Source organism: Myotis nattereri (assembly GCF_964212035.1).
Source record: "Myotis nattereri genome assembly, chromosome: 11".
Taxonomy (NCBI): domain Eukaryota; kingdom Metazoa; phylum Chordata; class Mammalia; order Chiroptera; family Vespertilionidae; genus Myotis; species Myotis nattereri.
The window spans coordinates 55506440-55533925 of NC_138086.1; the positions used below are offsets into that span (position 1 = coordinate 55506440).

Here is a 27486-nt window from a genome sequence, read left to right on the forward strand (position 1 = left end):
CCTGTTCTCCTGTAACACATGCTCCCGCCACAGGGCTTGAATGTAAGTAATCATAGGTTTACTGATCTTTCTCCATTCCTAGGTAAGTCCCTTGAGAAGAGGAGCTGTTAGTTTTTCTAGCATCAGTGATGATAGTGCAGTGGCAGGTACTCAATAAACGTTTATATAATGAATAATATTTCATCTTTATCTGCTCAGGAAATTGATCATCTCTGTATAGAGGAAACCTCAACAGCATATACCTTTAATATGGCCATTTTCCCTACACACATATATACTTTAAATAATATTATGTAAATGCTCCACAAAATGAGAATTACAAAAAAAAATTATTCACACTTATTATATTATTTTCACGAAGTTTGCCTCTAACTCTTTGACAAGCTGATACAAATCTGAAGAGAAAATTAGTTGTTATAAGGGGATGTGAGTAAGTAATATTTCCTAACTTGGTATAAGAGTTGTATTGTGCAAGAAATAACACTTCAGTTATGTCAAAATAAAAAAAAATTAGAGGAGGCTTGGAAGTGATATGAGAGGATTCATGAAACTGTTTAAAAAGAAGATGAAAATGATTAATATTGGAGGGAGGGTGCAACACAATTCAATGGGGGAAAGAATAATCTTTTCAACAAAGATCCTGGGATACCTGGATATCCAGATACAAAAGAATGCAGTTGGACCCTTACCACACATCATGCACAAAAATTAACTTTAAGTGAACCAAATACATAAATGTAATAACTAAAACTATAAAATTCTTACAAGAAAATATAGGCCAAATCTTTATGACTTTGGCCATGGCTTCTTAGATATGACACCAAAAGCACAAACAGAAAAAGTTGACCAATTGGACTTCAACAGAATTAAAAACTTTTGTGCATCAAAGGACACTATTAAGAAAGACCCACAGAATGGAAGTGAATATTTGGAAATCCTGTATCTGATTAGAGTCTAGTAGTCAAAATATATAAAGAACTCTCAATACAACAATAAACATGGGCAAAGAATTTGAATATAATTTATCCAAAGAAGATAAACAAATAGCCAATAAACACATGAAAAGATACTGAACATCATTATTCATTAAGGAAATGAAAATCAAAACCACAATGAAATATCGCTTCCTACCTCCTATGATGGCTGTGGTGAAAAGAACACGAAGGTATTGACAAAGGTCTGGAGAAGTTGGAACCCTCATACATTGCTAACGGGAATGTAAACGGTGTAGTCTCTTGTAAAACATAGTTAGCATACACCCAGCAATTTTACTTCCAGATATAGACCCAAGAGAAATGAAAACATGTGTCCACACAAGAACTTGTACATGAAAGTTCATAGTAGCATTGTTCAAATTAGCCAGAAAGTTAAAACAATCCATCTGTCCATCAACTGATGAGTGGAATGAAATACTGATCAATGCTACAACGTGGATGAAAACATTATGCTAAATAAAAGAAGTTAAACCCAATCCCATTTATATGAAATGGCCAGAATAGACAGATCTTCAGAGGGAGAAAGTAGATGAATAGTATTGTAAGAGCTGGCAAGAGGGGGAATGGAGATTGACTGCTAATGAATATAGGGTTTCTTTTCGGGGTGCTGTAAATGTTCTGGAATTAGATAATATTGATGGCTTCATAACCTTGTGAATACACTAAAAACCACTCATAGGCTTTTAAGTGGTGAATTGTATTTCAATTTTTTAAAAAGGTACCTGTTTCACAGGATTGTAAGACTAAATAAAAGTATGTAAAATGCACAGGGCTATTATTCAATAAATACTAATTTTCATTTTTTATAAAAATGGATTAAGTTGGAAATATAGATTTTATTCATTTTTGAAAATTAAAAATAATTGCAGTTGACATAAGCTATATGGAAAGTAAATGCAAATGTGTTAAAACTTTTTTTAATCAAAAGCCATCTACAGAGCTTATGTAAGACAAATGCCCACTTTATCAGCATTTTCCTCATTAGTGCACTTTGTATTACGTAAGTGCATTGAGCTGTTTGTGCCTCTTAAAAATATCCATAATAGCCTACCCAGTTTGGCTCAGTGGATAGAGCGTCAGCCGATGGACTGAAGGATCCCTGGGTTTGATTCTGGTCAAGGGCATGTACCTCACTTCAGGCTCAATCCCACCAGGGTGTGTGTGGGAGGCAACCAATCGATGTGTCTCTCACATTGATGTTTCTCTTTCTGTGTCTCTCCCTCTCCCTTCCACTCTCTCTAAAAATCAATGGGAAAATATCCTCAGGTGAGGACTGACGAGACAAACAGATCCCCTTTACCAGCTGCTACACCCAGCTGCACCCATGCCCCTGAAGCGCTGAATGTTGGCTTGCGTGGCTCACTGCTTCCCCTTTTCCTTAAAAATTTCCTGTGCCCTATGGAAGCCACAGCCTCCGCATCCTGGAGAGTATCCTCCCTCATGCCCACCATAATAGCAGCCAGACTTCTTACCTCAAGGTGGGACCAACTCTGTGATTCAATTCATGCTCCCGAGTCACTGGCTGAAGGGGGGTCCCACTGCAGCCACACTCCTGGTTAACTCCTTGTCCTGTCCTCTCCTACTTCTCACATCCCCTCTCCTGAGCGCACTCCCTCTGTGAAAGCTCTTAGGGATGTGACCTAAGATAGGATAAAAAATAGTTTTCCCCTTGCAAATATTTTAGGAATAATAATTACTTATGAAATATCATTTAAAAAATATGCCCAGCATGTCCTTTTGGTTTGAGGTAATTTTGTTAGATTTTAAGATGTGAACTGGAATCTTAGAAAATCTGAATCTGAACTAAATATGCCAGTGAAATTTTAAGAAATTTAATTAACTTTCCCTGTATTCACTGCTTTCAGATCATACCCAGGGTTCCTCTGACCTTCTCAAGCCTTGTTTGCTGGGGTAATGCCTACTCTTCAGGGATCAGCTTGTCCCTTCGGAACCCCTGAGTTTAGATTAGGTGTCCTCTGTATGTGCTTTCAGAGTATCTTGTACTTACCATACCCCTCAGACTCATCATACTCCCTGGTGATTTCCTGCTCACTCCCCTCATCCTGCATACCCTGTAGGTTTTCTGGATGTGAAAAGGCAAAAATCATGTCTTCTTCTTTATGCTGTTTCCACTACTCAGTATTTATTTGTTGCAAGTATGCATCCTATATGACTATCAAATGAATAGTATACTGTGCCATTAGTGAAATGATCTGGCTTCAGCATCAAAACTAAATTACATGGTTCATCTTGAATGACAAGGAACATACCAAACTTGTTATTGACATCTGAAAAGCAGGACATTGTAGCTGAGAAAACCTATGAGTGACTGAACCAACAATTAAACATAACATGAATGTAAGTTTTAGGATATTTAACACCAACAATAAAATGTTCAATATTAATTCAACACATATTGAGTACTTAATATTTCACCAGCATATTCTTCAATTTCATGGGAAATATGGATCATTAGTGAAAAAATTATAAATAATATAAGACATGTTAATATGAAGAACTTATGGAACAAGCAAGTACTTTTTGGGATTGATGGGTTCAATTGGAGTAAGTAGAGAGTAGGTTTTTCAATTAAACATGAGGATGAAGAGGGAAGTATGAATTTGACATAGTCAAGAAGTCATAAGAAAATTGGCATGGCCCTGGATGGTGGTTCAGTTGGTTGGAGCATTGTCCTGTAGGCCAAAAGGTTGCAAGTTCTATTCCTGGAAGGCAACTGATGGATATTCTCTCTCACACAGATGTCTCTCTCTCTCTCTCTCTCTCTCTCTCTCTCTCTCTCTCTCTCTCTCCTTTTCTCTCTAATTGGTCTGATTGAAGTGGAGGCATGTGTTATGTAATGGGGAAGATACAATTAGAAAGTAAAGTTAAATTAGTTGATGGGGTATCTTAGGATAGCTATTTCAAATTGATTTAATGGAGACAAGGAGCAATTATATGTTCTTGAGAAGGGAAGTGGCATATCCTAATATATCAAAAAAATAGGGGCCGTCACGGCAGAAACAACCGGACAGACAACTGAACAGCAGGCTGTGTGGGTGACAAGACCGGCAGAGGGGTTAGTGAGAGACAACCAAATGACTGAACAGCAGGCTGCGTGGGGTGTCCAGGCCAGCAAGAGGGGGCAGATGGGGGCGACCAGGCCAGCAGGGGGGCAGTAAGGGGCAACCAGGCTGGTGGGGGGGTGGTTGGGTGTGACCAGGCCAGCAGGGGGGGGGGGGTGCAGTTAGGAGCAATCAGGCCAGCAGGCAGAGGTGGTTAGGGGTGATCAGGTTGGCAGGCAGGCAGGTGAGCAGTTAGGAGCCAGTGGTCCTGGATTGTGAGAGGGATGCCTGACTGCCAGTTTAGGCCCGATCCCTGGGCCTAAACTGGCAATCAGACACCCCCTGAGGGATCCCAGATTGGAGAGTATGCAGGCTGGGCTGAGGGGACCCCCAGCCTGTGCACGAATTTTGTACACAAGGCCTCTAGTGTATTCAGAACAAAGTATTTTCAGAACAAAACTTGTAGTAGCATTTCAGATGGGATGGGGAAATTTGAGGTAAGTCTGAAAATTAGGAACTATTATATTAAGGTTAGAATTTTTCTATAAAGAAATTATAGATGAAATTATGAAAGTAGGGTTTATTTATATATGTGCAAGTAAATAAATAAGTTTTTATCCACAGACTACTAGAAAATTCGATATAGTTTATTCTGTCCAATATTTAAAATTATGTTAGAAAATAATGGGGTCTCAGTGTAAATCTCTTGTTTTCTGAATTCTCCTCCCCAGGAGAACTAAAAGGTGTTTATCATAGTTGGGGCTCCAATGAATTTAAGTCCTAAGGGCCCAAAACTAGAAAAAAAATTCTCAAGGAAGAAAAGCCAGTGGAACAAGTTCTTTTAGGAGAAGCAGAACAGGACTCAGCACAAGTCGAAAGGGCACAGAAGAAGACACAAACATAAATGGAGACAGTCAGGAGCCAGGCTGAAACCAGAGAGCAGAGAAGCCTCGTCAGAAATAACTGATCTGAAGAGCTTTGGCTCCCTAATGGAGGTTGGGCATGTGGGCGGGTTTAAAGGCAAAAAGTCTCTTGGCTCCACAGATCTAACAAGTGTTTCTGAAAAAGAAAAAAAAGAAAAACGATGATTAGAAAGGATTTTTTTATTCCTTTAGAAAGTATGAGCTCAGAGAACACAAAGCATAATTTTTCCAAATCTACTCAAAATCTTGACAGACATGGAGCTATGTTTATTTGTCCATTTCCTTATAGAATTTGCCTTAATGCTTAATTATTGCCATCATAAAAAAAGGAATATTAAGGAAATATAAAATTGAAGTGATAACTATTCATTTTAATTACAAGAAAGGTGTCACCCAGCTGGTGTATCTCAGTGGTTGAGTGTCCACCCATGAACCCAGAGGTCACTGGTTTGATTCCTGATGAGGGTACATGGTCAGGTTGTGGGCTCAATCCTCTATAGGTGATGTGCAAGAGGCAGCTTGATTGATGATGTCTCTCTCTCATCAATGTTTCTATCTCTCTATCCCTCTCCCTTCCTCTCTCTCTCTAAAGATCAATAGAAACATATTTTTAAAAAGTGTCACTGTTAACTCATGGTAATTTTTGGGAACAAGAGATTTGGAATATCTATATACCTATTGAATATGCAATTGCTTTTTCTGGGTTATTTGCCCAACAGAACCAGTACATTACAAATGTGTTTAGACCATTATTATCTGAATAAAATTAATGACAAGAAAATACCATGAGGCGATTTTGATAGCTGCTTGTATCAGGAATGCCCATCTTTCAAAAAAAGAGGAAACAATATTAAATATACTTAGATAGTTGGGTTTGGTCTTCTCAATTTTATTCAAACCTGTGAGGTGTGGATAAAATTTGCACATGTGTGTGTCACCTAGGGTTCACTACAGGAAATAGAATAAGCTCCAGGTACTTTAAGTAGACAGAAAGTTCATAGAGAAAATTAAAAGCTTAAAAAATAATTAGAAAGGCAAAGATTGAGGTTCTAGGGTGAGTGTCGAGGACAGAACACTGCAGAAATGACCTATTGGGAACTACTAAGTCAGAAAGGTGAGGAATCCAGAAGTTACTACTGTCCTGTCAAGGGATCTGAAAAAAAAATGCTGCTGCCACCACAATGGCCTCTCAAAACCCTTGAAGTTGGATGCTGGAACCTGTCACATAAAACTGGTATCTTCACAATCACAATTATTAGCAGAAAACAATGCAGGCAGCAGGAAGATGACCTCCACTTGACTTTTGCTTTCCAAATCTCAGCAAGTGCGTCCAATTGGTTGAACCTAATTTGCATCTGCAACTTTAATAGCACAGGAATCTAGGAAATGCAGTTTTTAGCTTCCCAGCTTCTGCAGTGCAGAAATGTACACTCTATAGAGGAGAATGGTTGCCAGTTGGCCACATCCACCATACTGTCACTCAGAGAGTAGAAATTTCTTCTCCAAGGTCACAGAACTAGCGAGTGCTAGAGCAACAAACTTGAATTCCTAGATGTTGGCCCCTTGCCCACTGCTCTTTCCACTACATCAGTCTACAGCACTGATTACTCTCAGAAGACATTTGCCAAAGGAGACATATTTTCAAATCTTGTGCTAATTATATTTTTCACTGAACCATTAATTCAGGCATCTGTGAATACTGTTACCTTTTAGTCTTATGTCAAATCTAGTTCTTCTTCCAAACTCAGACTTAATCTTATTTTACAGTACTTACAGTTAAACCAACACTGCAAGGGTTTAATACCTTTGAGTATTTTTCTCAGCAGGCTTGCTGCTTAATCCATTTAATGTCAGAACACAAACCTTCTTATTCAAAGGGGGGAAGGACATTATTAGAGACTGCATTAGTGGCTTTCTTTCTGCTGGATAGAACCTTCCAATATGGAAACATTTGTGCTTTATTATTATTTCAATTTGTGTTCTGCTAATTATAAAAAAGGAAAGAGTTGGGATGTCAAATCCTCTTGAATTTTAAACATACATAAAAGAAAAATAGAAGAATGAAAATTCTCTTTATATACAATCTAAAGCACTCTAGCAAGATTCAGATTGGTGTTTTTCTTAATATAAGTGTATGCTGACTCTTTTTTGTTTTGTTTTTTTTTTGGTGTGTGTGTTTTTTGTTTTGTGTGGGGGTTTTTTGTGTTGGGTTTTTTGGGGTTTTTTTTTTTTGGTGGTGGATGTGGTGGTAGTGGTGGTGACCGGCTTTAAAAGATCATGTTAAACATTAGCATAAATCTGTGTGCTCATAACATCTTAGTTTAAATAAATAAGTAAATAAATATGGAAAATACATTATCTCACAAATATTTGAAAACCCTGAACTATTTATATTATAAAATAATCTGTTTAGTACTTCTTTCAATGCCCATGTACTCCAAAATAATTATTTGATTTCCATGCTTTTTTTTTTTTCAGAAGCACATCTACTTTATCTGATTTTTTATTTATAGACTGAGATAATCAGAATGGATTCAACCCAAAGCAGGGACTGAAAGAATGTAAGAAATTGGTCCAAAAACTGGGAATAAATCGAATCCTTCTAGCGCATTTCCATCAGGACTCCTTGGCTGTAAAGGCAGATGGGAAGTCAATCTATGTTCAGGCAGGAAAGAGGCTCAAATAAAGTTTAAAGTTTTACAAGGGAAATTCTTCCACCCTGCCTTAGGAGGGAAGGGTGGAGAACAGGACACTCCACCCTCAGCTACATCCCCTTGATTAATTATGTAACCAGATCTCCTTTATCATTATCAACTTACCAATCAGGTAATGGCAGATTTTCCCAATGCTTTGTATAGAGTTTAAGTAAGGAGTGTCCTGAGACCCTTACTTACTATACTTGTTTTGCATAGCATTGATGTGAACAGATTTAACTGAACATTTTCCCCAAGATTTTAAAAAGCTACTGCTTTACCATGTATGATTTACAGATATAAATACTGGTTATGGATGCCTTATAAAATTTTACCACAAGTCAAGGAGTATATTATATGCAAGCAAGTTGATAAAGAAGATATTTCAAATTTACAGTTTTAAGAATAAGTAAAAATATTTATAAGGTATTAGAAACTTAGCATTTTAGTCTATATAACTGACTGGTGACTACAACAAAGTGAATAATTTGTGGTTAGTATAAACCAGCTATATTTTTAAAATGCACAACTATCTACACACACATTCTTCAGCCACAGATGCTGAAAATGAGGGTTTGGGCTTCTAAGTTAGTTTTTAACCTGGAGGAGTGCAGAAATCTCATTTGAGTTGTCTTTCACTCATCATCCATCTGTTTCCTGGAATCCCAAGGGTTAGAGCAAGTTCTAAAGCTTTATCTTATGTAAGCACTGGGTGATTAATATACCAGACCTGGCCCCACCTCTCAGTGAGACAGTTATCAGGCTTCAGATAATGATGTTGTCTCTGAATTTTTAAACTTGAGGGTAAATGGCGATTTGTTTTCACTCTTATTGTTTTCTCTTTTTATTGGGAAAAATGTCAACATATGGAAAAGTTGGAAGAATAATACAATAAAAACCCTTCACAATTGTGTATGAATGTATAAATCTACGTGTGTGTGTGTGTATCTTTTGCTAGACCATTCTTAAGTTACCAGTACCAGGATATTTCACATTTAAATGTTGCAGCATGCATTTCCTGAAAATAAGAATTTTTCTCCTATATGACCACAGTATAATACCCCCCAAAATCCTAATACCCAGGCCACACCCTATATCAATTACATCAAGGTCTCTGGAAGGCATCAGTATTTTTTAAAGCTCCCAGCTGATGTACAACAAAGTTAAGCCCCACTGTCTACAATTGTGAAAATTCAAGTTAAACATTTTCAAGAACACGTTTTTATTTTTTAATGTGCATAAGAATGTGCTAGCCTCTTGAAGTTGAACAGAGCTAAATTATAGTTTTCAAATCAGTGTCACAATAATGTACTTGTCCTTAAGTTTTTCATATTATGTTAATGTAATTTTATTCACTGAGGCCACACCAGCCCAACTTTCTTTTTAAATATTTCTTTAATATAAATGTATTTGAACTTTACTTTAGTTTCTTCTTCATCATGATTTAAAATGCATAAAATAAATATTGTTATGTAGATCCTAAATACCTATATATAGATAAAGCTAAAAGGCTTTTATATGTACAAAAATTTTATACATATATATTATTTGATAAAATGATTAATAAATCACTTTATCTTAGTATGTGAAACATAAAGCTTCTTTGTAACATTTCTTATAATCAAATTTCACATTTATAATAAAAAGGGTCCCGCAAGCAAAAACCAGAATGAAGGGGTTAGCTATACCAAACATCCCCAAACTTTTCCAGCTCATGGCACTTTTAGTGTTCCAGTAATTTTCCATGGTGTGGCATGCTGAAAGAAACACAAATCAGCACTACTCACTAACTAGTTATGTCCAAACTTATTATATATGTCTATTCTTTATATATATTTTATTGATTTTTTACAGAGAGGAAGGGAGAGAGTTATAAACATTGATGAGAGAGAAACATCGATCAGCTGCCTCCTGCACATCTCCCACCAGGGATGTGCCCGCAACCCAGGTACATGCCCTTGACCGGAATCGAACCTGGGACCCTTCAGTCCGCAGGCCGACGCTCTATCCACTGAGCCAAACCGGTTTCGGCAATATGTCTATTCTTACAACTTAGTAGCTGTTTAAAACAAATAATACACATACATTTTTTGAAAGTTTATTTCATTCTTAACAGGATATGCATGTCTGGTTGGCACTTTATAACTTCTCAGAACCTGGGATTGGATTGGAAACCACTACCCTTGTTTCCTGTTCTATGATCCTTGTGTTTTATAATAGCAGCTTACAAAAACACAGCCTCACAAAGGTGTGATGTCATCAATGGGTATGATTTAATGGTGAGCTTCTTTGAACTACCTGGAGCTAATGACTTGCATCATTTTTAGCGGATATCATTGGGTTGCCCTTGAAAAATTTAAATGTCCCACGATGATGCCCCTTGGTGTTGGCTGTGGCACCCTTGGAGTGCCTCAGTACGCACTTTGTAAAGCATTCTCTAAAATATCTATAATAATAAAAGGGTAATATGCTAATTAGACCAAATGTCCTTCCAGACATCCTTCCTTCCAGAGAAAGTCGCAGCGGGCGGGGGCCACAGCAGCTGCAGGCAGGGGCTGGGGCCAAGGCCTTGCACTAATTTCGTGCATTGGGCCTCTAGGTGACTATAATTATAATGTGTGAATCTAGTATGTAAAAGAATATGAGTGAAATAGATCATTCTGAGGGCCTGGGGTAAGGAGCTACAGGATTGAAGAGGAGATAAACATTGTGATAAATGTTCTATCTGTATGCAATACCATTTCCTCCCAACTCTACTTAAATAAAAATGCCTACCCATGCTTCAGAATTCTGCCCAAGCTCGTTCAGGCCAACCTCCCCTAACCAAGTCAAACTCACCTGTTCTATTCTCAGAGTACTCATTTTCTAGCACTTATCACAGTTACAATTATGCATTCATTTGCCTAACTACTTAATTCTTGTGTCTCCCATTGGAATGTAAGCTCTAAGAGGGTAGGAATGTGTCTGATACTACCATTGTTTCCCAGTGTTTGTGGGCTTGCTACTCCATCAACACTGAACTCCCCTGTATGCACTGTCGTCTTTGGGAAGTTGCTCCATCCTTTGCCTTACACTGAAAGCTGGCTCTCTCTGAGGCGATCATTGTCCTAACATTTGGGACGTTCTCCCAAATGGTGCCTAATTATTTTCTCTCATCACATATCCACGACATAGTGTTGATGTCCACCTGGTTCCCTGTTACCACTCCCAGATCCCCTTTACTTTATAGTTTGCAAAGTTAAAATATAAAACAAACCCATCAACCATAAAACACACATGAGTATTGTAGCTCATGCTATAATACTCGCCCCACCCCCCATCACAACAACTTTGTCTTTCTGATCCTAAATTCCCAGCCTATACATTTCACCCACCACCCTCCTTATCCCCAGCTTCTGTACAGCAATGCTCCTCAAACTTGATGTACATTTGACTCACCTGGGAGATCTTGTTAAAGTTAGACTCTGGCTTGGTAAGGACATCCAGAGAAGTTGTGGACCACTTTGAAGAGTGAAGCAGTAGATGACCTATTTCTGCTTTATGTAACCTACTAAAGTCCTGATTTCCTGTTTGTGCTTTGGCACCAATCCCTCCTGTCTTCCTTACACGGCAAATCTCAATTTCTCTCCTCTCTCTCAACTGCTTAAGTATATCACCCACTAAAAAAAATAAAAAATAAATATTAACTCTTTACGCCCCCTAGCTACCATTTTAGGTCCCTCTCTTTCACAGCCAAAGTTTCCAAAAGAGAAATTGTGTTTGCCAACATCATTTCATCTCTAGTTCTATCTGAATTGCAGGCCCATTCACCCACCAACATAGAGTCACAAAAGTCACCAATGACTCCATGTTGAAAAGTCAAAACATGTATTTTCAGTTCTCATTTTATTGGAACCTCTCAACAGCATTCAATACTGTTAACCACTCCTGACATTTCTCTATCTTGTCCTCTATGCCACAGTAGCCCCCTTATTCTCCTGTTACCAATCTAGCAACTCTTTTTTGTTGGTTTTGCAGGACCAACAAAAAGTAATGCATTATCTCTTATCCACAGATTAGATATAACATATTAAAGTTCTTTGGGGGCCCAGTCTTTCTTTTTCAGTATATATTCACACCCTATAACTTCAATGCTCTTGCCACCTAAATGTAAATGACTTCTGAATCTGTCTCCAGCTTATACACCTTCTTTGAGTTACAAACCTGTATGTGCTGTGGTCTACTTGACATCTTCTCTTAGATGTCTCATAGGTAAGAAATCCAAAGCTGAATTAATAATTTCTCACCAGTACATTCCATTATCACATAACCAGACACATAGTCCAAAAAACTTACGTTTTTGACACCTGCCTCTGCCTTCACTATCATCTATCTGCTCCGTTTTCCAAGACCTCCCAAATACCTTTGGAATCTATTTAGTTTTCTTTATCTCCACAATCACCTCCACCTCAGCATCAGTAATTGCCACCTCTTGGCTGGGCTACTGTAAATAGTTTTCTAAGGATTATTACTTCCATCCATTCTACTCTGCTCCTCCCTCTTTAAACTGCTCTTCACACAATATGGTATTTTTTTTGAAACACAAGTATGATCATTTGTGCCCTTCTCCCCTGGTCATGTTTTAGTTCCTTATACCTGCTAGCCTCCTGCCTAAAGGGACATCGCTTTACTGTTTCACTGGCTTGGAAAGCTCTTCCCCTCTGTCTTCTAGCTAAGCCGACTTTATCCTTCAAACCTCAGCTTAATCATCAGTTTTGGGGGAAAGTCTCTTTTCACCTCAATGGGTAAGTCAAAACTATCTACTAGAAAATCATATTGAGTCATGTACTTCTCCATGGCATTCACCAAGAGCAATGTCATTTTCTGTTTTTATTCACCATTGTCTCCACAGTCCTAGCACAATTCCTGGCACATTGGGAGTTACCACCCAAAACATCTCTTGATTTAATGAGTAGAGGGGATAGTTTCAGGCCAGGAATCCCAAATGGTATGGCATTTAGCTGGGCATGTTCTCTCTAATATTATTGAAGAATAAGGCAGAGGGAGATAAATGATGAATATCGCAAAGAACAAAATGTCTAGTATTTGCTGGAATATTTAGATGTAAGTTGTAGGGGAACTGAAGATGATTCATGGGCTGATCAGAAGAATGGCAGAGCCAATGAAAAAGTTTCAGCTAAAGACAATGAATTTAATTTATTGATACACAGAATTTTTTTTTAAATATATTTTATTGATTTTTCACAGAGAGGAAGAGAGAGAGATAGAGAGTCAGAAACATCGATGAGAGAGAAACATCGACCAGCCGCCTCCTGCACATCCCCCACTGGGGATGTGCCCGCAACCCAGGTACATGCCCTTGACTGGAATCGAACCTGGGACCCTTCAGTCCGCAGGCTGACGCTCTATCCACTGAGCCAAACCGGTTTCGGCGATACACAGAATTTGAGATAAACAAGACATACCAGGTGGGAATGGCTTATACATTTTAAAATTTAGGAATGGACATGGTGTGAAATGTCACCCAGACATCTTAACCTGGATGCCCTTTAGCTCCTGACAAGCAAACATACTCCTCTGTGTTTACTATCTCGGTTAACAGACAGAGAGTCAGTAATCTTGGAGTCTTTTAAGATAGCTCTCTCTTCCTCTATGACCTTATCCTTTTCTATCATCTATATTTTCTATCTTTTGCCCATTCCACTGCCACTCCCATGGACTTACACCTGCATTATGTCAACAAATCTCTAACTACTCTCTCTGCAACCAGTCTTCGTTTCCTGTCATCCAGTTTTCACTTTCTTTCCCAGAGTGACAGAATGTCACTTTCCTGCTAGACATCTTTAAAAAGCTTTTGTTGCGTAGGGAATAAAACCTAGGCCCTCTATCAAGGCCTTATGATTTGACCCTAACATTGCTGGACGTCCCTTCCAGCCCCTCTGTCCAGCTATAGCAGACTACTTACTATCTCCCAGTGTCCCCCGCTTCCCTCTTCTTGCTTCCTTCCTTTCAGCCCAGTTGAAATCTGACTATGAATAGCAAAAGCGATTCTGGCTGGGGGAAAGCAGTTATGAAGTATAGAGACCAAAAACAAACAAACACACACAAAAAGCCAAGGAAACTCCTAGCTTTTAGATTCCAACTCTGTGGCCTTCTAAAGCCTTCCCCTCTGGTTACCTGATGGCTCACTGCAATGAATTCTTAGCCTAAAGTAGAGGTGAGTCACTGCCTCTCCTGTAGGTGAAGTTAAGCTCACCCTTTGGCACGTCTGTCCTTAAGCTCACCCTTTGGCACGTCTGTCCTTAAGCTCGTCTTTGGCACGTCTATCTCTTAGATCGCCTAGCTACAAAGAGTTCGGCTACGCACAATTTGTGATTACACCTTTTCCAGGGCTGAACTGTGACCACAGAAGCCACCCCTTGACCTCAAGAGCATGGCGACTAGGGGCCGCCGTTACGTCTTACGTCATCACGTGTGGGGAAGGTGGGGGCCCTTAAGGCGCTTTGGGGCGTGGTCAAGTCGGGCGGGGCGGGGCTATACGGGACTGGGCGTGGCCAGAGAGGGGTCGGGGGCGCTTCAGCGATTCGGCAGGCGCGCGCGGCGGTGCGAGGCAGCGCCGGGCGGCTCCACTTGACGTCCGTCCCCGGGAGCGTGCCCTGGACCACCAGCTCGGACCCGGGGCAGCTGCGCAGCCGAGCGGAAGCCAGTGGCACAGGGAGTGGCGGCCGGAGCCCCAGCTCCACCGGCGCGAAGCACTCAGGATTGGGGAAGCCCCCGGAGTCGTGCGGCCGCGCCTCCCTCACCCAAGGGGCCGAGGCGACGGTCACGGTCACGGGGCGCGGCACCCCCGCGCGCGACCCAGGCTGGGATTCCAAACCCGCGGCTCAGACTCCTCCCTCCCCCAGGCCGCCTCACCTGTGGGCAACGCCGCGCCGCCTCCGCCCGTGTAGACGGCACCTGCGCCGCCTCGCCCACCGGTCTCCGCCCGTCGCCGCCCCCCCACCGCGGGCGCCAGGCCCAGGCAGCGCACCTGGACGCGCGGGGCTGCGGGAGCCGCGGCTCGGACGACGCGGCGCCTCCCCACCGCCCGGGTGGACGCAGGTGGAGCGAGCGCGGCTTCGTGGAGCCGGGCCCGCCGCCGCCGTCCCAGCCGCCGCGGGTCCCGGAGACCGGGCGGTCGGTGCCCGTGCCGGTGCCCGGAGAGGAATCGCGGGCGGCTGGGCACCATGAACGGCAGCAGCGCCAACATCACCTACGCCAGCCGCAAGCGGCGCAAGCCCGTGCAGAAAACGTGAGTGTCGGTCCGAGCGCGTCTTCGCCGCGGGGGCTGGGCGCTCGGACCCGCGGATGCGGGAGGCGCCCGCCCTCCGCCCCCAAATCCGGGCGGTCTGGGGATTAGGTCCAATCCTGACCCAGTGGAATCGAGATTCGGGGCCCGGGGGAGACACTCAGGCCTTGGGTTTTGCCCTTTTTAATCGTGGCATTTGCAGAGCGGCCCCGGTCCCCAGGTCCCAGGCACCCGTGCACACCCCCACCCACTTGCAGCTGTTTTCTCTCCTGTGGTCCTAATTTGTTGACAGCTCTGCTCTGCCTGTGGGGCTGGTGGATTAGCTAATGTAAACCCGCCTGGAATCCCCTTCTACTCTTTAATGTCCACTTAGGGCAGGGTCGAGGACGGTCATGATTCTCATTCGTGGCCGGACAGGGCAGGTGTTGCGCGGAGCTAAAGGCGCGCCACCTGCGCGAGGGGCTGGGTGCCACCGGGGTCCTTTCTGGGCTCCGGCCACTGGCCTTCTGCCGGCTCTTACTGTTTGGATGTAGTTTTGTAGCGCTCAGCGTGATCCTATCCATGAAATGTATAGAGATGGTAGCAGGTAGGAGTGAATGTAGTGGGGAAGTAACAGTGGGGGAATTGTTTTTTGAGCTACTTTTTTTTTTTGGAGAGTTTATCAGTTTTGCGGTAGTTGTAGGTTCTGTAAAAGTAACAGATTTGAAACTGGAAATTAGTGAAACAGATGTTTTCAATCTTGGTAACTTTCTCTAATCCCCTTTCCCCTACTCCAAAGTTTTGTCAATTCTAATAGAGTGATTACAAACAGATTTTTTGTTTGTTTGTTTTGGTGGGATATTTGTGTGAGATGGCAAATACTTGAAAAAATTTTTTTCTCAAAAAAATACATGTTTGAGACATTTACTTTTGTGAGTTGGCTGTATGTGCGTGTTTATTCCTATTGTCTCTGAGTTAACTTTGCTTTACATTTTTCAAATTTTCATAAACAATTTTAAGAACACAAAGTTGATTCAGAGCCAATTAGAAGTATGTTATGCACTTTGTTTAAAACTTAATTTAGGTCACAAATTCAAATCAGTAAAACAGTTTAAGATTTATATTTAAAACCACTGATTAAAAGTTTCATTATTCTGGAGTTTTATTTTTCTTTCAGAATTTTAATCTGAAGATCATAGTTCTTCAGATCTAGATTTGACATTAACAGAGGATACACACACACACACACACACACACACACACACATATATATATATATATGTATATATGTGTATATATATATATATATATAAGAGAGAGAGAGAGAGAGAGAGAGAGAGAGAGAGATTATAACTTGAAAGTCTTAGCCTGAAGTGTGTCTGACATTAGGAATACTGCTGAGTCAGCAATTTTCTCTCAGCAGTTCTGTGACATTGATTTACTAACTTGCATTTTGTGGAGTGATTTCTTTTTTTTTTTTAAACATTTAAAAAATGTTTTATTGATTTTTTACAGAGAGGAAGGGAGAGAGATAGAGAATTAGAAACATCGATGAGAAAGAAGCATTGATCAGCTGCCTCCTGCACACCCCCTACTGGGGATGTGCCCACAACCAAGGTACATGCCCTTGACCAGAATCAAACCTGGGACCCTTCAGTCCGAAGGCCGATGCTCTATCCACTGAGCCAAACCAGTTAGGGCTGGAGTGATTTCTTGTACGGAAATGTATTTGTCTAGTTTGACTTTGTTCTTGGGAAAAATTGAGAGGCATTGCAAATGTCTGTTTTATGTAGCTATTGTACACTTAAAATAAATTATAATACAGTGGGGCCTTAACTTACGAGTGTCCCGACTAACGAGTTTTTTGAGATACCAGCTGTCTCTCGGCCGATTTTTTGCATTGAGTTGATAGAGTAATTTGAGTTAACAAGCTCCTTAACGAGCTCCATCTCCGAACGAATTAAACTCGTAAGTCAAGGCCCCACTGTGTATGTATCATGGGCTTTATGTGTGTAGCCATAAAACTTGAAGATCTCCCTAATGGATTTTTAAGTTACTGAGTTCTTGTCAGTGTGTTACATAAGGACCTAGATGACTTTTTTAAAAAGTCAGATGCCTTATTTTTGTATTTATTATGAAGTTTAACATTCTGACTTTTAATTAACCGTTTATTAATGATTTTCCTTTTAAACGTTATATTTTCCTTTTATTTATGTAAGATGTACCTTCTACTTTAAAGTAGATGTACCTTCTACTTTATTAATGTATATTAATATTTTAATATACGTTCTAAGACTTTACTATATTTGTATTTGATGGTCTCTTGTAATACAGTGTTGGCTAATGCATTTCCACATTACCCTTATTTAGTTAGTATATGTTTGTCAGATCTTTATTGAGCACCATGCATTACTTCTAGTCATATAAATGCCTTAAAATGTCACTGCATTGCTCCATAAGAAAAGTTTAGTGTTGACATTTATAGAATCATGTGAAATTGTTTATAAATTATTTTTAACCAGAATGAAAAATGGTTAGCTTTATAATGCAGTTAATCAAAGTTCATTTTAGGAATGCAGTCATTAAACCTAATAGTAAGTTTAATATTTTTTTAGTTAAATTAATAGTTTGTAGCTAATGAAGTTAAAAATATGTAACATTGTCAGAAAAATACATCTTGTTTGAGCTGAAAATGCTATTAAGATTTAACGTTGATCCTTTAAGTGAAAGCCATTTTAATTTACTTAAAGAGAAAAGATGTTATAGCATACATATAGAAATGATGATAAGATGCCCATTTAAATATACAATTCCATAAAAATTTGGAATTAAATGTGACAATTTTAACCTGAAGCTCTTCCAATCTTCAGTTGAATTAATTAAACAAGATAACTCCCTCTAGTGGCAATTGAAATTTATCTTTATTGTAGGAAATGCATCCTAGATGTGTTTATTTTAATCCCACTGAAATATGTTGTACATAGTAGATGCTCAGTAAATGTTTCCTTTCTTTTCTGAGTAATTAAAGTTAGGAAATTAAAGGATCTGAAGCAGCCTTGCATCTGATCCATGTTCCTCCCTACCTTCAGAAAGACATTTTCACGATAACCTTAGGCATAGATTCTACTGTAACTTTCCTTAAAATGTTCCATACTTAACAACCCTCCTCAAAAAAAAAAATTACTTAAATTTTGTTCTTGTTTCATTTTTTTTTGGAGATGATAACGTTTTATCCGTTTGTTTAATTATGTTGCCTCCTGGAGATAAATGAAATAGAATCTGTACCATTAAATAGAATCTGTTTTTCCCTAGTGATAATAACTTTGGATATATTTCTGTATTTTTGAAATTTTATTAATAGAGATAAAGTTTTAGTGGTATTCCACTTACTGTTGTATTATTTTTGGTACCAACTTGGCAAAAGGAGTGCTGAGTAAATGACTTCTACCCTTAGAAGTGCTATCAGCAGTAGTGGTGAATAAACCAGCCATCAAGAACTGGAAATGACTTGTGAGCCTTAGCTGATCATTTGCACTTTGTTAACATACTTGTACTGTTACTATAAAACAAAAGCATTGTCTTCCTTGCTGCTTGTTCTAAGTTGCATCCCAGGAACCTCATTTAGATAATACCTCCTTAGCTAAATAAAATTATGCAATGTTTTCCTGAAAATGTTTCATACAAATGTAGTATGATTCCATTTTCCAAGTAGCCTCTAAAATAAAAGGATGTCTTTTCCGTAACATAATTTTTTCTCCACCATAAGTTTTCTTTCAAATGGCTTTATTTAGATAGCTTTTACATAGTGGCTATAGAGACTCTTACATATTGGAACTATAAAATAAGTAAGTGAAAATGCTTAGTTATCAGTAACATTTATAAAAATGTCAGGAAGAGGAAACAATGAGATATAAATGGAAAGAGTACTAGGTCTAAACTAAAAGATAGGTCTATTTTTTTTTGTTTTTATAGATTTGGGCAAATTCTTGACCAACGTCGCAGGCTAGTCAAAACCTAAAACTAAAATGCCACTCTCACAACTAAAATTAGCAGAACAAAATCATTTTATAAAGTGTAAAGACAGCTAAAGATATAAATTAAACAGAAACATAATTCTATTCTTTAAATAATTTTAGCTTACATTATCCCAGAACAATCAGTTCTCCTGTGAAACAGTAAGAGGCAGTATATGATTACGTTCTCAATTCTGGGTATGGTTCAAATGTGCTACTTCACTGGTGAATAAACTTACATAGTATATGCTTATTGATGTAAATAAGACAATTACTTGCAAATCTTTAACAACAGTACTTTTTTACTTCCATACTTCTGTAAAGTTGATTTTATCTATATAGTGGTTTAATAGAACAAAAAAGTGACTGTTTCTTAGCATTTACTGTGATACAAGCATGCACTGTGTTTTGTATACTAGTACTTTTTCTAGGTTTATAATAGTATTATGAAAAGGTAATATTTCAGTTTTATAGACAGGGACCTGAGGTTCAGATTCAAAATTGTCAGGTAGGAAATGGAAAAGCTGAGTTTAAATATCAGATCCCAAAACTTGTTTTTACCAACTTCACAATAAGATTTCCGTACTTAAATCCATATATGCATTCATACCCTTCCCTCTAAGTGTCTTTTCTTATCTTACCGATTTGCTCCTTCCCCTCTCCTTTAAAACATTGCTTTCAATGGCTGTTAGTGCTCTGTTCTCTTAGTGTTTTATAATTTAACTATTTTTCTTTTTTAGGGGGAAGTTCTGTTTTTTCCAACTTATAAATATTTCAACTAGTTTTTCAGAGAATTCCTTTGAGTTATGTGAATTTCTATGCAAATTCTTAGTTATCCCCTTAGGAAAAATTCCCAAAAATGGAGTTTGGGGGTGCAAAGGTATGCATACTTTTAAGACTGAGCCAAATATTATGCTCTGAGACATAGTGCCAAATTGCTTTGCAAAATGTTTACATCCCCATTGGTAATCTGTCCTTGCATTTTTGCCTAAAAATGTTAATTTTGACAATTGACTTTCCATAGACAAAAAATGATGGGGTAGCTAATTGAACTTAATGTTGGGATTGTGTATGTGTGGAGTAGTAGTAGTGTGTGTTTGAAGGTTTTTCTACTTGAGATGTACTTTACATATTGATTTGTTTTGTATTATATGTTTTAGTCATGTTCAGTTTGCTCCTTTCTTGCTTTTTGATCTACTTAAAAATATTTCTATTAAATAATACATGCAATATTGTATTCAATATTCAATAATATATATGCTGTCTTCAGTAAAGATGCTTGATATGATCACTTGACATTCATTATGACAAGATAATTAGTGCTATTTCCTCTCCTTCACCGTTTTTCAGCCTCCCAATATAATGTTATCACTATTTTAGATTAAATCTACTTTCAGCATTTCATAATTTTTTAAACTGTAAGCATTGTTTACTGCTCAGCTAAGTAATGTACTATGATTACACTTTCCTTCTTGTTCTCTGTTGTCATTGATATCTTCTACCTATTTTCCATCTTTATATTTATTTGCATCTGGGTTTAGCCTGTTGTAGAATGAATCTCCTCCTAGTACAAAAGATATGCTTCTTAAAGATAGGCCTGTTTTTTTGTGTTTGTATCTACCAGAGATTTCTAGTACCATGCACATAGTACGTATTGGAGAGTGATTCACTCCCTTAACAATTGACCACTACTTAAGACTTTTTTACTAATGTTTTAGTGATTTGGGGATAGTAGGTTCATTTTATGTGGGTTTAAAAGAAAATATTTTAAAAAGTATATTCATACAGGAGGAGAAAGGGAACATTCTTAATCATTTTTTTCAGGATCATGCAAGTAACAGTGATTTCTAAGACATATTTCATATTCCTGGTTTTCACTGTTCAAGTCTGTGCTAGAGAGTATATGTTGTTTGTACCTCATCGCCTCTCCATAAGTAAAAAAGAGGAAAAGGGACTAACCATCACAAATGTAGAGCCAGCAGCAGGAGAGTGGCCATAGAATTCTGACTCACTACAGATGACATCCAGCCAGGATTCTCAGAAGTTGCAAACTTTTTTTGCCTCATAGGAGGAAGCAAAATATCCAGGTGTATTCAGCCTAACAATGGAATTTAATGTTATTTGTGCCACAGATCACCTTTCCAATATTATATTAAGCATGTAATTTATGACTATAAACATTTAGAATTTATATTCAGAGATCAGTAATTATGTACTGAAACCATGGGGAGGAAATGAAGAAAGGATAAGTTTAAAAGTTGGGCTTAACTGGATGTGGTTGGTATGGTAGTGAGATTCACTGAGGAAAACGTCGATTTCCTACCTGTTGAATGGAGAGTAGTATCACAGTAGATGCAGAGAAGGAATGCCTAAGTTCTGGGAAATAGGAATGACAGAGCATCCAGGTACAGGGGCTGGAAATAACGATAAACAAGTTATTGGTGTGTAGCCTGAAGCAGTGGGGGTGGAGTAAATCACCTAGAGGAAAAAGCTGATAAACCATACTCAGTGCTGTGATAGGTAATCTCTTGTTAGAAAATGTCCCTTTATTCTCGTAGGATAACTGAAGCAATATCTTTGCCTGTCATTTGAGACTTTATGATAAATATCATTTAAAAATATAAATACAATTACTGTAACTTTAACCGGGTTGCTAAGTTTTTCAATTTCGTTTCAAACACTGAGCACAAGTGATGAGCCTAACAGACATTTTAGACTGGGATGTGAAAAATTAAGGCTTTAAAGATAACATTCAAACTGGCATTGGGCATGCCATTGGGCCTGTCACCACCAGTACTTATAGCGTGCAGGCTTCTAAGACAGAGGCATGGCATGCAGTCAGCTGGAGTCTTGCTTTCACAACAATTTTGGTTACAGGTTGGGACAAGATTTTTGAGGTTCAGGTTGAAAAAATAATACATTTTTTCCTTTGCCTGAGCAACATCTTACAGTCTATTTCAGCTGACTTCTGAAATCCAATCTTACTGGGACATTTATTTATATTTCAGAGATAGTCTTTTATTTAAATAGACACTTGGCAGCATAATTTGGCATAGGTTTAAAGACAAAGCAAAAGTAAAATTACCAGCATAACCCAAGTCAAGTATAATTGATGTAAGATTTTTATTTTTTATTCTGTGCATCTTTAGTATGTATAGATTAGTACGAAATATTTCACAAAATAGTTCTGAATATTTCTCACAGAATCCGTGGAAAAGTATGCTATAGCTATTACTTTAGCTTTAACAACATTGGATTGGAGATGCCAAGTCTAGTGGGTACTTTTCAGTCTTTAACTTATTTAATTCCTCTGTGCATTTAACTTTGTTCTGTAGTCTCCAAAATAGTCTACCCTGTTTCTTTGCCTTTTTTGGTCTTATCATTCCTCCCCCTTCATCTTTGCCTGCATCTCTTCCTCCACCTTACATCTAAATGTTGGTATTACTGAGGTGTGTGCTCAAGTCTCTCTTCTCTTTGTTTGATATACTTTGCATTGGGAAATATAGTTGTTATCCTAAGTTACAGACTCTAGTCATTTGCCCTTTCCCTTACCTCCTACACTTAAATTGGTCAGCAAGTGAGTTTAATTCAGTGAACATCTGAGTCTGGCTATGTACCCAGCTTTATGATAGACACAAAGTGCTGTGCTTAAATATCTCAAGGCAGTCTATACTTACTATCCTCACTATTACTGCCTTCAGTCAGCCTCCTGTCATTTCTTTTCTGCACATTTCTGATCAGCAAACATTAATTGAGAGTTCACTCTGTGTCAATCCTGAGCATTGGGATTACAGAAATGGTTAAGTTTTCATAGCAAGAGCAACAAACAAGTATATGCAATATAGGTTACAGAAAGCTTGATTTAGGAAATGTGAACTCATGGTAAATTTTCCATGACGTGCATACTACTACGTTAGAGTTGTGGACACGTTTGCATCGTATAAAGAATCAGTCTCATGTAGTTCAGGGTTGAATACTGCAGATAGGCAGCAATACTCCTGGGAAGACTATCTCTTAGTCTCTCTTTTACTGTTGTAATTTGTCCCTGTGTCATATCGGAGTGTCTTGCTTCAATGTTTGTTTTACTCTTTTCTCCCCAGTGTTTCATAATCTTACTGGAAAGCTACCAAGAGTGCAGGGCTGGATTTGATTTTAATTTATGGGAAATGTTATCTGCACTGAATATTCCTTAATGGAATGGTTGTGTAAGACATTTGCATAAGATGCATAAGGTGCTGAAGTAGTACAGGAGAGATCCATTGTGAGTAGGTAGGGGAAGACCTTACAGAAGTGATCTAATTGAGCAGGGCTTTGAAGCTGGTGCGACAGCAGGGGAGTAGCACTATGAAAGCACTAAAGTACATACTGGCAACTGCAAGTCATTTCTTAGCTCTGGCATATAATGGACAAGGAAGGCTTTAGCTGGAAACAGTGGGGCCAGAGGAACAGTTAGAGGGCATGGAAAGATCAAAAAGCACTTTGTTAGGCTAAGGAATATGGACTGTGTGGAGTTACTGAAAGGGTTAAATAAGAGGAATGACCTGGGGTTATATTTTAGAAAGAAGTGCTCAGAGGGGTCTGCCAAGCATTCTGTCCTCACTGTCACCAGAGTCAGTTTAGTAAAATAAAAACACTAGACAGGGCATGCCAATCCTAGCTGAAAGCTCAAGATGACGCCAGATGCCAAAGTCCAATTTGGTTGCCATTTCTGTGAGGAGAGTTGCTGAGTCCTCTTACTTGAACGTTTTTTTCATCAGACACCCACATGGTTCATTCTTTGTTGTCTTCATGGCTGTGCTGAAACATCACTAGCTGTCAAAACCAGCACCCTGTCATTCCTTAGTTCCTTACCTTGCTTTATTTTTCTTCTTAACACTGAAAGCCAGAAAAGTTACAAGTTTTTGTATGTTTCCTCCCACAGGAATGTAAGCTTCATGGGAACAGGAGCTTTAGTGGGTTTTGTTTATGCTGAGTATTCTGTTTGCGCCACATGGTGGATGGTCAATATTTGGTGAAAGAATGTGGCCCCAACTGATACTAATAACAGGAAAGAAACAGGGGGAAGGCCAGACTTTATAGGCATGTTCCCTGCAAAACATTGGGGGGAGGGGAGTGGACAAAGGGAAGATAGTTGCATGCCCAGAAAAGTTGGGGGACTAGCGGAGGTGTTGTCAGATCATGGGCCAAAATGGGCGTGGCCACTGGAGGGGCAGGAAGATTCGGGGTACATAGCCCCCTAAACAGGGGAGTTTGACCTCTTATGCACTTGGCTTTGTTGGGTCTCCTGTGATTCTGGGCCTGTGGGGCTCTTTTGCTCCTGCTTCCCTTCATTCACACACACAGCGGACTAATGGACTGTAACTAGCCTGATGCTGAACTGGACCCCCGCTCCAACAGGGAAAGGAAGCTCTGGACACTGGCTTTGCTCCTAGCTTTACTGAAACCACACCTGCGCTTCTGTGACGGGACTCAGGGAAATGGGACTTTAGAAACACAGGGATTTAATCCCATGCAAATAAAAATCACTCGTTCTCCCGTGCAGGTCTCAGAAAATTCTTTTTCTGGGGCTATTGTTAAGAACCACCTCCAGCAGCATCCAGCGGGGAAGAGGACCCCCACTTCATAAGGAACCACAACGAACTTCCCCCTTCTCTCTCGCGCCCTATGCTTCACAGGTCAGACAGGGGACTTCTCGCAGCTCACCCTTCCCCAGTCATGTCTCCTCCTGAAATCCGGTTCATCTTTCAAGATCCATCTCATATACCACCTTTTCTGTAAAAATCTTTTTTTCAGGTAGTTGTTCCGATACTTAGCTCCCATAACACTTTTGAAATATGTAGAAGAGTGTTTTTCTGACCTGCCAAGGACATGACAGGTGCAAATAAATAACAAGTGATTGATCTATAGAGAATTACTCAAGGAGGTACACAGGCATTGTAGGTAAAAACTGAAATTCAGTTGATTAATTAGAGAAATGTAGTAACTAGGTGTGACTTCAGTTTGATTATAAATGCAATGTGATTAAGGGAAAATAAATACATAGAGAAACAGTCACCATTTAATTATATGGTTACATAAACAGTCTGGAGATAGTTCTGACTTATTTTGTATGTATGCCATTTTACCAGTTAATCTTTTTTTGTAGAAATAATTTGAACTATAATAGAAAAAAATAGAAATAGGCAGGTTCTGAAGAAATGACATGTTAGGGACAATGTAAAAATGTTAAAATTTTGTATTTTTTATCTTTTGCATAAAGTATTACTAATTCACATATATTGAGAATAAATTATCTAGAAATGTTTTGATTGCATCAAATTAATAGCACTACTCAAATCAATTTCTGCTTTTTAAAGATACTATCATTTGAACTGTCAAAAATGTTTTTGTTTTCTCAATAACACTGGAAAACAGGTGTTTGTTATAAGAACACTTAAGATAACTGTTCTTCTGTCAAATGGAAAGGTGCAGGCATGATCTTAAAATTACTTCGGTTTTTTAATAGCTTCTCTGTATTTCAGCATGATTGTCTAATGATCTATCAATTCACTTTTCATAGAGAATTTCTGACTAAGGCTTTTGTGTAAAGTAGTCCAGCTTCTCATTTCTAAACTGAAGTTCTACTTGTAACCATAAGTTTCTTTTCTCTCAGATGGAAATCATAACTAAATGTTGGGATGTCATTGAATTTTCTAATTGGGGCACAAATTATGGATGTTAATAAAGTAGAATTACTGACCAGTCAGAAGCAAGATTTGCCAGTAATCACAGTTAACTTCTAATATTTGTCATTCAACAAATGTAAATATCTAAAGTCAGATGTTTTCCTCTTTTAATACTGGAAGACACATTAGATGGCATTAGGACCATCTGGAGGTGCCAAAGAGTTTTGAGAAGTTGTCACTAACAGGATGAAATTGTTAAATATAGGAAGCTGGGGTTTTGAATATAATTTTTTTTAGGGTTGCTCTTATTTATCTGCAACATAAATGATGCCAAAATGCTTCCAGCAGATTGCAAAGCATGATTTTCACATAATTTATTACAGATTTTTTTTCCTTTCCCTAACAATGGTTGTGTTTAAAGGAAATAAAATCCTAGTAGATTTGTTAATTGGAAACCACTGTACCACAAATGTCTGAATTATATGAAGTATGAAGTATATATGATATACTTAGTCCTATCATGGATTCATAAGCTTTTAATAAAAACATTATGAAGAATTTTACCCATTCCTTGTTTTGCTTAATTAAGATAAAGAAAGGACCATTTTGAAGGGATTCATGTAAACTGAAAGTAGACTTCAGATGTTTGTTTTATGAGAGAAATATTTGAGGAGATGCTATAAGGTAATATAATTTTCAATTATAAGGTAATTGAAAATTGTGCTTTATATATTTTAGAGTATTTCATGACATTTTGTTTGTTTTTCAGCATCAAGCCAATCCCAGCTGAAGGAATCAAGTCAAATCCTTCCAAGCGACATAGAGACCGACTCAATACAGAGTTGGACCGTTTGGCGAACCTGCTGCCTTTTCCACAAGATGTTATTAATAAGCTGGACAAACTTTCCGTTCTTAGGCTCAGTGTCAGTTACCTAAGAGCCAAGAGCTTCTTTGATGGTAAGACAAAGGTTTTAATTTTTCTATAATCACTTATAAAATACTTATGTTGAATTTGGCTGCTTCTGTGTTGAAAACTGCAAAAATTAGCCATATGTGAAGAAGTTTTGTTTATTGCTGTATAATAAAACTTAAGTAGCAAAGCCAAATTTTTCATATTTCCAAAAGTCAGTTTTGCAGATTTATTCATTAAACAGATGCTGCCACTAAATGATAATGTGGTGTCATTTTTTGATAATTATGTATTTGGAACATATGCTCATATTAAGTATGTCAGTTTCCAGTTCCACTTATTTTTCCAATTTACTTTCTGGAAGTCTCCCCTTCTCTCTCTCTCTCTTTTTTTTAATGGAAAGAGTAAAACACATATTAACTACTATGGATTTCCTTCAGTATGTTTTTATAGATAGGTCATTTCATTTATCCTTTCAAAATTATGTATACTTCTGTTTTATATTAACTGTATGTTCATCTAGGAACATGTAATTAAAAGTTTTCTTTTCCACTGAAAAGGGCATTTCATTATAGGAGTTAATGGAATTGGATTTCAGTCTCCATTCAGCCCCCTACCTCAGTGTACCCAGCTGCAAAGTTAGGGATTTGAGCTAGGTAATATTTGTTACCTTTTAATCATACAGTATTTTCTCTTCATGAAGCATTTAAAATGGAAGTTTTTGTTTGAAATGTTTCAATGTGTCTTCTCATTTTAAATCATTTATTGATTTATTTTTATCTGTTTATATGTCAGAAATAGATTTTTTTCAGGAAATGTTCAGTGTTTTAAATGTATAATGTTATTTTACAAACAGTAAAGGATTAATAAAATCTCAGTGGCCTGTCAGTGTGTCTCACACTTCAGTGTACTTACAAATCACTTAGGAATCTTGAAAGAGGAAGGTTTTTATGCAGTA

General features: G+C 38.4%; 1 protein-coding gene across 1 annotated transcript in view; it reads left to right on the plus strand.

The window, feature by feature from the left end:
* The first annotated feature begins 14254 nt into the window (after window positions 1-14254).
* AHR (aryl hydrocarbon receptor) overlaps window positions 14255-27486 on the plus strand; it is a 40049-nt gene continuing 26817 nt past the window's right edge. The window contains exons 1-2 of the mRNA XM_081102609.1: window positions 14255-14964; window positions 26388-26575. Of these exons, the coding sequence (XP_080958735.1) occupies window positions 14900-14964; window positions 26388-26575 (253 nt within the window). The 5' untranslated portion in view covers window positions 14255-14899. The remainder of the gene's footprint in view (window positions 14965-26387; window positions 26576-27486) is intronic.